At 39.6% G+C, this 11,037-nt stretch overlaps 1 protein-coding gene across 4 annotated transcripts in view; it reads right to left on the bottom strand.

Annotated features, from left to right (window-relative positions):
• Nucleotides 1-548: 548 nt before the first annotated feature.
• The window catches only part of CDH11 (cadherin 11), a 154,480-nt gene continuing 143,991 nt past the window's right edge, over nucleotides 549-11,037 (bottom strand). For all 4 annotated transcript variants that reach the window (XM_071209139.1, XM_058279900.2, XM_058279903.1 and 1 more), the window contains 2 exons: nucleotides 4,066-4,317; nucleotides 549-1,874 (listed from right to left, as the gene is read on the bottom strand). In XM_071209139.1, the coding sequence (XP_071065240.1) occupies nucleotides 1,378-1,874; nucleotides 4,066-4,317 (749 nt within the window). In that variant the 3' untranslated portion in view covers nucleotides 549-1,377. The remainder of the gene's footprint in view (nucleotides 1,875-4,065; nucleotides 4,318-11,037) is intronic.

Raw genomic sequence — 11,037 nt, 5'->3', positions numbered from 1 at the left:
CAATTATCAGAGTCACTCAGATTGTCAGATGAAATAAATGTAAGAAAAACTAACATCAGCATTGGGGCTCTAAGTGGGGCTCATTCAAATTTTTGACATTCCACTCACCCCACCCCTGAATGCTCAGGATGGGCCAACAAATCTATACCTTGAGCAGAAGAGTTCTGATAGTTTCATTCATTCATGAATTTGTCTCTCATACCCATAGTGCTACTGACATACAAGATAAACGCATATAATATAACACATTTTGCAAAGTCACAGACTGACCTAGCTCTTTAGCATCTTTCTCTTTAAGATGTGTGTGATGCTAAGCCAGGAGGCTAAGACTGAGAATGTACCAAAAAGCTTTACATGAATTTACAGAATCTTGTCTGAGATAACATTTGTAAAACATACTTGTTTTTAAGTAAACAATAAAAGCAAAAGACAGACTACAAACAGATCATAAATAGGGTTACTAAAAGATCACAGTTATTTTATATGAGAGCTATAAATGGGGTATTAGATATGCTGATTTTTTTCATTGTTAAGAATCAGACCAATAATTAAAAAAGAATCTTTTTTTTATTTCAAAGGTTGCTTCTTATATTGAAGCTCATATTAAAGCAACAGTACAATGTTCATAAAATATAAGTGTGATGCCGTAACATTTCTTACATGTCAGAATACTGATATTTGTATGTATACTAAAATAAGAACTTTAAAATTGTACAAATAGATACATTAAAAATGACATAGAAATAGGGCGCCTCTCACTGAAACAAGACAGTTATATCTGGCACGTATTAGTTTAAGATGAAAGTAGAAGCAAAAGGATTTACAAGAATCAGCAGTAACAAGATTGATGCTCAAGAGACATAATTGTACATTGTATTGTACATACATTGTATGGGTTTAAGCTGGCTGAATATTATATATTTCAAGTTTAAAAATGCACTACATATAGAGTGTCCATAGTTTAAGGCGAAATTACAGCTCAGAACTGTTGTCCTTCTAATTGTGTGGAAGCTTCTTTGACAAATTAAAAAAAAGGAAGAAGAAGAAAGACTTAGATGTTCATAACACATAAACAATTTCCCTTCATTGTCAGTTCACTGTTAGACTTCTCCTTCACTTAAATATTTTGTATGCCAAGTGGTTTTTCTTTAGCGAAGTTGATAAACAACTTCAGTATTTGCCTTTTTGTGAGAAAAGGTACTTCACAGTATTTACCACTTTGATGTCCTTGCAGTTTTAGTAAATGCATCCTCTCTGTAAAACTTTGCTTGTTTTAAAGGAGCCTTTCCTTGATTTAAAAAAATACCTGTTTACATATCTTCTAGATTCTCCCGATCACCAGACACAGTTCTTAAGGCCAAATTTGTATCGTTATTGTTAAGAATCGTCATCAAAAGTGTCTTTGGAACCGTACAAGTCTGCTAGTTTCTTAAAACGAGGTCCCCAGTTCTGTAGATAGTCATAGTCCAAGTCTGAATCTGTGGTGGCAGACTCTAAGGAGCTCAGGGACCCTGCCACCGAGCCCCTTCCTTCGTACCCATAGATTTGGATGGAGTCGTAAGGAGGGGCAGTCGGGTCGTTGTCTGCCTCCTGTATTCTCGTGTTGATGAAGTCATCGACGTCCACACTGTTGGGGGCTGGCCGGAGCCCAGGTCTGGGCATATACTGGTACTCGGGTTTTATGTCTTTGCGAGGGATAAATCCATTGATACCATCGGGATTCTGGAGGGTGGCGATGTCAAAGGCTTCCGTGTCTTCCTCCCCTCCCCCTTCGTCATCATAGGTAATGATGTTCTCACGGACGTCTTCTTCCTCAAAGACGATAAGTGGCTCTTTCTTTTGCCTTCTTAAGGTCACAAATAATACTACGATGACTACAGGGAGAGAAAAAGAAAGGAAGCTTAAATTAAGCCCAGGGTTCTTAGATTCTTCTCCCAGAGGAACTCTGCTTACCATAAACCATGTGTACCAACGCTTCAAAATGGGAACCAGCATATACAATTAGAGCTTTACCTAGAATCCCCACATATGTGAAACTTGCCCTCCATCAGCCTCTTCCTGTGCAAAATACTGCCTGAAAACATTCCATCCAATAAATAGGCAGGTTGGAACTATTTTTAACTTTTTACAAATGGATGCAGTCACTCTTTGGAAGTCATTTCAGGGTCTGACCTCCTCCAGAATTAGGAAGATTCTAAAGATGTTGGTCTGCAGGTTTGCAGTGTCTTAAAAGTGGCTCATACCAGATTTTTTTTTTCTTTTCCCTTTTTTTTTTTGCAAAGGCAGGCAGCTGCCTCTCCACTAGTGTAAGAATGAGAACATTAGAGACCCCAGGCCCTGCCATTTTTGGAGGAGATGGCTTGCACCTGCCCAGGGCTCTAGGGAGTCAGCACTGACCTTATTCTACCTTAATGAGAAATCGTATCCAGAACTTGGCTGGACTCTCTTCAGAGCACGGTATAGATGAGAGAGAATTTACAAAAACCCTCAGGAGACCAATCCGCTCCCATTTATTTGAATATAGGAAAAGAGCATCAGCTGAAATCCCAGAGGAAGCAATCCCATCTCTTCCCTGGGAGAGGGGATTCCATTTAGCTTAGGCAATCTGGGGGGAAAGAGCAGAGTCATTTATCAGGAGATCTTGAACTCTGCTTACTTCCTTATTGATTTCTTCCCTCAAAAGGGGCTTCTACAATGTTATCCATTAGAAACTTCGCCTACATACTTAACAACACTAAACGCAATGTTTGAGTCTGAATTCAGCAAGTGTGTGAGCGCACCCTGGGTTCCCCGCCCTCTGAGCTGCAGGCATGAGGTTGGCACTTGCCTGAATGGCACCTGGTTCCTAGCGCCCACTGCTCACCAAGTGGTTGCCCTTCCTCTGTCCCTTGTTCTTCCCAGAATCGATGCCCGGGCCACTCCTTTGCTTTCTTGGTTTGGCTGACTCTTTCCGGTACCTGCTCTCTGCATCTACCTGATCCTGTTCTTACCCAGGTAATATCACTCACCCAGTCCACACAGCTGTCCCGGCCACTAGGTGATGAACCCCTCAGGGCCCTTTCATATTTTATTCTATGCCCCACCACCTTTGGTTCATGTCCCCAACACAGCACTTGACATTTCCCTCTGAATTCTATCTGTTTGCAGGTATTTTCCTTGGTAGACTGTCAGCTTACGGAGCGCAGAGATTCATATAATTCTTCCATTTATCCCCCAGGGCCTAACATAAGGTCTGATGCCCAGATAATACTCAATAACTATTCATTTAAGTGAACTCCCTGGACTCTTCCCTACGGAATTAGGCACCATTCATTCAACAGAGAACTAAACATTGTAGGAAAAGCACAGGTTTGTCATCAGACATACCCAGGCTTGAATCCTGGTTTTGTTACCCACTAGTGTTTTGATGTTGGGACAAATGATCGATACAACCTGAGATCCAGCAATGGTAGATGCTTAGTGTGACAGCATGGATGTTTTATAGAGGAAAGCACAGGAGTGATAAAAATGCAGAAGGGGATCATCTAACCCAGCTGGATGTACAGGGAAATCTTCCTAGCGGTCACCATAAGCTGAGACATGCACAGTTATTATACATGATAATTAGAAGACTCAGAGCCAGGCTTCCCTCAAGCTGATCTTCCTACAGGTCTTGAATCCTTCACCTGCTGTGTTTTGTGCCACAATTGTTCCATCTGCCCCAACCGCTGTCCTTCCTCTTGTGAGGCAAACCCTTGCCGATATACCAGGTCTTTGCCTATATTCCTCTTCTGTCCTCATCTGATGTCTTCCCAATGCCTTACAGATGACCTTTGGCTATGCAGCTCTGTGGTGCCCAGCAATTTGCTCATGCTAACTCTTCCTGCATTTGATCACAACTGCCAGTTAAACTGCCTGCCTACCCCACTGGGAGGGAGAGCAGGTGCCACCTCTTTCTTGTCTCAAACTGTATTCACAGTAGAGCATGGTTCCTGGTAACTGACCTGTACTGGAGAAACAGATGTGACCCAAGAGTGGATACCTAGTTGGAAGCCCTTCCAGCCTGCGGCTGAGGAGATCCCTTACCCAGGAGGATGACGATGCAGGCGAGGATGGCAATCAGTGCCCCTGTGCTCAGTCCGGCGTTCAGAATGTAGGCCTCTGCGTTGCAGGAGAGCAGGGCTCCGTTCACATCACAGCCACACACCTTGATGGTGAGCGTGTTGGTGCTGCTCTTGGGGGGGTTCCCACCATCACTGATCACTATGGGCAGGAGGTACAAATCCTGCTTCTGCCGACTGAACCCTCCACGCCGGGCATACACCCCTGCAGTGTTATCTGTTGGAAGATGCAAGGCTCATATTACGACCATTCAAGTCATAGCCTTGTTTTTTTTTTATTTTTTTTTTATTTCATTGTGGTCACATATCTACAACATAAATATTTCCCATTTCAACCATTTTCATCCTTAACGTTTTTGCATCTGGCTTCACAATTTGAAAGCACTCTTCTCATCACAAAGATTAACCACCAAAATCTTCCCCACTTGGTCTTTAAGTATCTGTAGAAGTGGCATGTGGCATGATGTGACCACAGAATAATCTCTTTTCCTGTTAGAGCAAAACTCAGAAATCAGTTCATTTCTGTTTGGCAGGTAGTGAACCCATTCACTGGCAAGCCAACCAAACCATTTTCTGTTTGGAGGTTGCCTCCTTAGTCAAATATAACAAGAAAGTGTGGGTGCCAAGTACATCCTCTGTTTTAGGATATAATATAATTAAATATATAAGTAAATGTGAAAATAAAAAAAGTTTGTTTTTCATGTTTGCACTTTCCCTACAACACTACAAGCCTTTGATCAGTTTTCTTTTTGTCTGTTTGTTTTTTAAGAGATTCCAAGTCCATCCTCAAACCTTGACCTAACTATGGACCCACCTATTTCCCAAAGGAAACTGTCTTCATTAAAGAGAAAATATTTTAGAAATCTAGAGGCAGTTTCTTTTTGCTGTTCTTTTTAAACGCAACTGCCATCACCTGCCAGTTAACTATGTCACCCTTCCTGCTTAAAACAAGTTCAAGATTTTTCTGTATGTACTGCACAGCCCTGTTTTATAAAGTGGCCCACCAGACATTTCCTTGCTCTAGACTGTGCCTTGCCCCCTAGGCTTATATCCTGCAGACTTCCCACATGTACCAGTGTAGCCTGACATGCTGAACTCCACTTCTGTTCCCCCAGCCTATCATGCTTTTCCATGTGCCTTACTCTTTTACCTGCTGCTCTCCTGTCCCAAATAGCTGTCCCTTTTATCATGATAGGTGAATTCCTCAAGCCACTAAACTGAATTCAAAACAAACTCTTCAGGGAAGTCTTCCAGGACCTCTCCCATGATCTTTTTTGTGACCCCAAACACAGTACATGAATAGAAATATGTATCCTGCTATGCCATCACTATTTGTTGATACAATCACCCAGCCCTCTACTCATTTGTGAGCTTCTTGAGATCAGGGAGTTTTATCTAATTCATTTCAGTTTTTGCACTGTCCAAATATATGTTGAAAAAACAGGGTATAGCTCTATTCTGGGGAAGGCTTAACCAAACTCCAGATGCTGGCTTTTCTTGTGCAGCAGTGTTTCTCAATCCTTTGTAACCTCTGCCCCCAAAATGCTTCCTCAGCATGTTTTCTTCATGCCTCCAATGACCAAAAATATTTTTTCCTGGCTGTATTTTCTAGGTAAAACAGTGGCGTTATAAAACAGAAATTTTGAATACACTCCATTAAATTACACGCAGGTGCGCACACACACACAGTTATCCCCTGTTACTTGTCAGCTTCTGCTGGTTGAGAATCACAAATTTATAACCGTCTGAATGTTATGACCAAGGTGATGGCTCAGAAGCTAATAGAAGTTGAGTAGATTGACAGTACCATGAATTAGCTCCCCTATGTTAGGAAAAAATATCTTAGCATCTTAAAGTAAAATTGGTATTTTTTAGGCTGAGAGTAATAGCCTGTCTGTGAGCTATAAAATAGAAATATAAAAGGTGAATTTAGTCTCATTTAGGGATGAGCACACATTCTGAGTATTGCAGAAGGTAGAGTGAGCCTCTACTGGCTTTTAGTGGATGCTCTGACCGTGGATTCCTTGCCCTACATGGCTGACAGCTCGATCCAGATGAGACAGAAGACTTAGCTCTTGTTTCCACATTCTCTCAATTGCATATGATTGGCACACTTTGCTATTTTAACCAGAAAAAAAAAAAATACACACACACACAGTGAAAATATTTTCTTAAAAAATAAACTGGACAAATGAAATTTTAAATGAACATTCTGTCCCTTCACTGCTCCATTCTTTCCTGTTCTAAACTATACTATTGGCCCATATTTAACAACTACAAAACAAAACAAAACAAAACAAAAAATTACCTTCATATAATAAATTATATCAAAATAAATTATTTCTTCTTCTTTTAAATTGTTTTGAGTTCAAATAAAACTTGCACAAATAAAAAGTCACATCTACCACCATTTTAATGGTCTAAAAAATCACCCAAACCATCATGAATAAAAATGAACATTAAAATTAGAAGAAAAACAAATTCATTACATTATTTGGTCAAACATTTCTCTTTGATATGGAAGATATTCCCAATAGATTATTTATTTTATTTATTTGTTAGGTCCTACTCTGTTAGCCATGGTGGTGTGTTGGGAGGGGTCATGGCTTACTGAGTGTTATTTTTTTATTTGGAAGTAGAAATAAAAAAAATGTGTGGAAGCCAAAATTTAAAATCTATCTTTCAATATGCCATCTATGCAATATCACACCTCCAGCTCACAGCAGGCTGGTTTCCAAGTGAAGGTAATCAAAAATCAAACACTAATGGGAAACATGGATCCGAGTATGATACCAGCATGCAAATTCAAAGTGTTTCAAATTCTGAACAGCTGAATCCTCTCAGACACACTGAAACCACTACATAAAAGCTCATCAAAATACACAACTGACTGAACCATTTGCTATCTCTGAGTGACAGACCAAGTAGACTCTTGAGAACTTTAAAAAAATCTCTTCTAACAAAACATATTTTACATATGGATTTTAAGATATGTTCAAAAGGTGGTAGGAAAACATGGGACTAATGATCTCTGCTTAGGTATATAGTAAGTATACATTTTGGAACAAATCGCTTGTTTTTAAAGCCTTACATCATGTAAAAGGAGGGGAATGGTGGTTGCCAAGCATGTCTCATTAGGTTGTTACTGGAACAAAGTAAAGTAATGAAAGTGCATGCTTGTCCTCTGCACTGTGCTTCCAGAAAGTTCAGCACACCTTCTACCAGAAAACTTAACACCTGGTATGGAAAGCTGGTGAAGTGGGTGGAAAACCTGTCTCACCAGCCTGGCTTGGCACTTAGGTAGTCATTGTTTCTTGTATGAATAAGTGAAAGAAAGATGCTTCCCCTCTAGATCCAGTTACTCCAGCATCAAGGGGATTGAGAACTTTCTTCTGGGATGGGCACTGCTGTACTGAGTCTTTCTTGTGACCCACTCTCATCATTGCTCTTTTGCTAACACAAAGAGCTATTATGGATAGGAATTTCATGAAAAACAAAACTAGACAAACACACAGAAAAAGAAACAAACAGTAATAAAATCCCCAACTACTAGGAACCAAATATGCATCCTAGATTTGATTACAGTTCTCTTTCACATAAATTGTTAGAACAGCCCGCCCTACTCAACTTTGAGAGAGATACATCACATTTCTTGGTGACCCAGCAAAAAAAGGAGTGACCCCAGAAAAAAAGGAGTCCAATGAGGACCCATTTTCAGGGAAATGTCAGATAAGTTCCATGGTTAATGAAATGAAGGAGAAAAAGATAAATGTTCCATCAAAAGTCCCCAAAGAGCAAAACTCCCAGTCTTTAGAGTCAAACAGACTTGGGTTTGAATCCTGAATCATCATGAACTGATTAAGTACCTGACTTTACACATACTAAGTAAATGTCCTGAGCTTCCATATTTTCATCTCTTAAGCTAAAAAGTTTTAGGGTTAAATTTTATTCCAATCACGAAAGTACTTAGCACAGAACCAGTCTGTTGGATATGCTGTTGGATATGTGGTGGTTTAGAACTATTGGTACCCCAGAAAACCATGTTCTTAAACTTAATCCATTCCTGTGGGTGTGCACCCACGGTATTTTGATGAGGTTACTTCAGTTAAGATGTGGTCCACCTCAAACTATTAATATTACTGGAGTCTTTTATAAGAGGAATGAAATTCAGATAGAGAGAGGAAGTCACTGAGGGAACAGCCAGAAGTTGAACATCAATGGAATCTGGAAGAGAAGGAAGAGGCAGCCATGTGCACTGCCATGTGACAGAGGACCAAGGATTGCCAGCAGGCAACCCCAGCCAAGGTCTTAGGAGAAGAGCATTGCCCCAATGATGCCTTGATATGGACTTTTTCCTAACCTCAAAACCGTAAGCCAATAAATTCCCATTGTTTAAGCCCACCCACTGCATGGTATTTGCTTGAGCAGCCCAGGAAACTAAATCACTCAGTAAATATTAATTCTTTTCAGGAACTTTCCTCTTTGAGCAGGAGACTAATGAGGATGAGGAACTTATTGGCAAAGAAAGAAAACTGGATTCTTGGAAATGTCACTGCAGCTTTGAAAGCAATTGCCTACACAGATGGGCTTACCACTCAGAAGTAGGAAAATAGTTCATGCCCTTCAGTCATGGGCAAGATATTTCCCATGCTAAGAGTGTTTTTCAAGCTCCCTAGCATTTCATTCTGACACACAATGTTCTTCTCCCTTGCCACAAACATGTAATTGGTTCCATTTTTTCCCCACTTAGGCAAAAACTTGCAAACGAGGCCATTAATTACTAGTATATGTCATGCACAAATTGTCATGCTTCTATTAATGGAAAAATAAATCCAGGTTCCAAATGTTTATAAAAATCTACAGCATGCACATCTAACCACATGCTGTTTTTAATCTCATACTTTGCCATTTCACTAACAAAATGTAAAGTTTCCTGAGAATTATGGTCTGCATAATCCCAGTTTTGGAATGCAAAAACATAATGGGTTATGATGATGAAGTAGCATAATGGAAGATTACAATAAACTGATACCCAAAGCGAGAATTTTGATGGGGAAACAGTTCTTGATAAACTGTACTGGGTACTAACCCTACAGAAGCATACAAGTACACACACACACACACACACACACACACACACGTTTAGTAGCAGAGCAAAATGTGCAGTATAAGGGCACAGTCCCTGGATGTTAAAAATCTGAAAACTGGAAGCACTGCAGTAGATAATGAGGACGTTCTGCTCTCAGTATGATGTTAGGAGAGAAGCTTGGCCCAAGGTGATGGTATCAGTCACCCCAGGGGCTTCCCTAAAGGCTTCAAGATGCCCTAGTTTGCTACTTCTTTTCCTCTGTCCTCTCCTCTGACTCTAAAGATTCCTCATTGATTTGATTGGATCAGAAACACTCTGGCCTGTAAAGAAAGGTCACAGGTGCATTAATTTTGAGCCTCTCTCTGGAGACTGTTAAAGATCTGGAGAATTGAGGCCAAGCCAACTGCTCTGTGAATATCTCCAGGGTCAGAGGCAATAGCCCTGGTGGATAAGAGGTTCTTTAATCATTCATCAGAAACATGTCAAACACAGGAGAATGAGGCAAAACAACAAAAGTCATAGCCCCCTGCTTTCAGGGAGAGAGTTTGCTCACTTCTCATCCAAATCAGTCTACTCTACCCTTTCTGCTCAAACCTCAGAGACAAAAAATAGATCCAGTTACCTCATAGTGCACTTGAAGAGAGTTATCCAGTCACTTACAAAATAATCATTATTTGATTACTTTCCCCTAGGCCCATCAACTTTCCTTACAAATGTGGCAATAGCTAAATTCAAGAAAATGGAAATATATATATATATATACACACACGCACACACATATTCACATATATGAAATGAAATTAAATTTATGTAGCATGTCCCAAATCTTAATAGAATTTTAAACTTTAATAATTTCAGAAGCATATATACTACAAAATGACAAAAAATCATCATTTGAAAGTCTAATTATTTTTATTTCTTTTCAATTAAGTTAGTGAATTTTTAAAAGATTTAATATAATTTTTGCCTTTAATGCTAGCAATCTTCAAACAGGACTCAAACAATAAAATTTTCAAATGACATTTTGAAGTTTGTAGCATTTATACTTCTGATGTTACTAAAGCTTAAAAATGAATTTAGACTATTTTCCTTGACTTTTTGAACACCATATGACTGTCTACCTGTAGCTACTGCACATATTGCACAGATAACAGTCCTTGGCAATTGTCTGAATGTTCGTCCTTTCCATCAGACCATTCCCTCCTTGAGAGCAGGGACCTTGTTTCACTCATCTTTGTGCGTTTTGTGTGTTCACAAAATGAATGACTGAACGATATTCTTTTCAGTTCATCTCAGAATCAATCTGACTTCTCCACCATGGTCAGATTTTAATGATTCATTAGCTTCCAGTCAATCTTCAGTCTCCATTTTCTTCCACACCTCAGTTTTCAACTCTGCCGGACTAATGCTGCCATTACACACTTTTTTTGTCTGCTAAATGTCTTCGTCTTCTTATTTAATTCTTTCTTTTGTGTTTTTAAGGGTGAGTCAGATTCAACTAAGCCATATTTATTGAGTAGCTAATATGTGCACACCCTTGTTACACATATATACCTTATCCCAAACCATTTTCCAAATTATGCAGAGAAAGTATGATGACTCTAATTTTATAGGGAAGGAAATTGAGAAACAAAGAGGGCAGCATTGCTCAAGATAATCGGAAAGTATAAACACAACTGGGATTCAAACTCCTCTAGGTCTCCTTGTATATTATTAGCACACAGCCATCTCTGGAATCTTGGTATTAATACATTTGACCAAAAGGAACTTTGGTCGGTTCATTGGAAGGAACCAGTGGCATAATGAAAAACTTGACTGATCTCTGCCCCCAGTTTTGGGAGAGGCAAG

Source organism: Dasypus novemcinctus, chromosome 18 (assembly GCF_030445035.2).
Source record: "Dasypus novemcinctus isolate mDasNov1 chromosome 18, mDasNov1.1.hap2, whole genome shotgun sequence".
Lineage (NCBI taxonomy): Eukaryota > Metazoa > Chordata > Mammalia > Cingulata > Dasypodidae > Dasypus > Dasypus novemcinctus.
The sequence above is the reverse complement of the archived record's forward strand: the minus strand, read 5'-3'. Positions and strand labels throughout refer to the sequence as shown.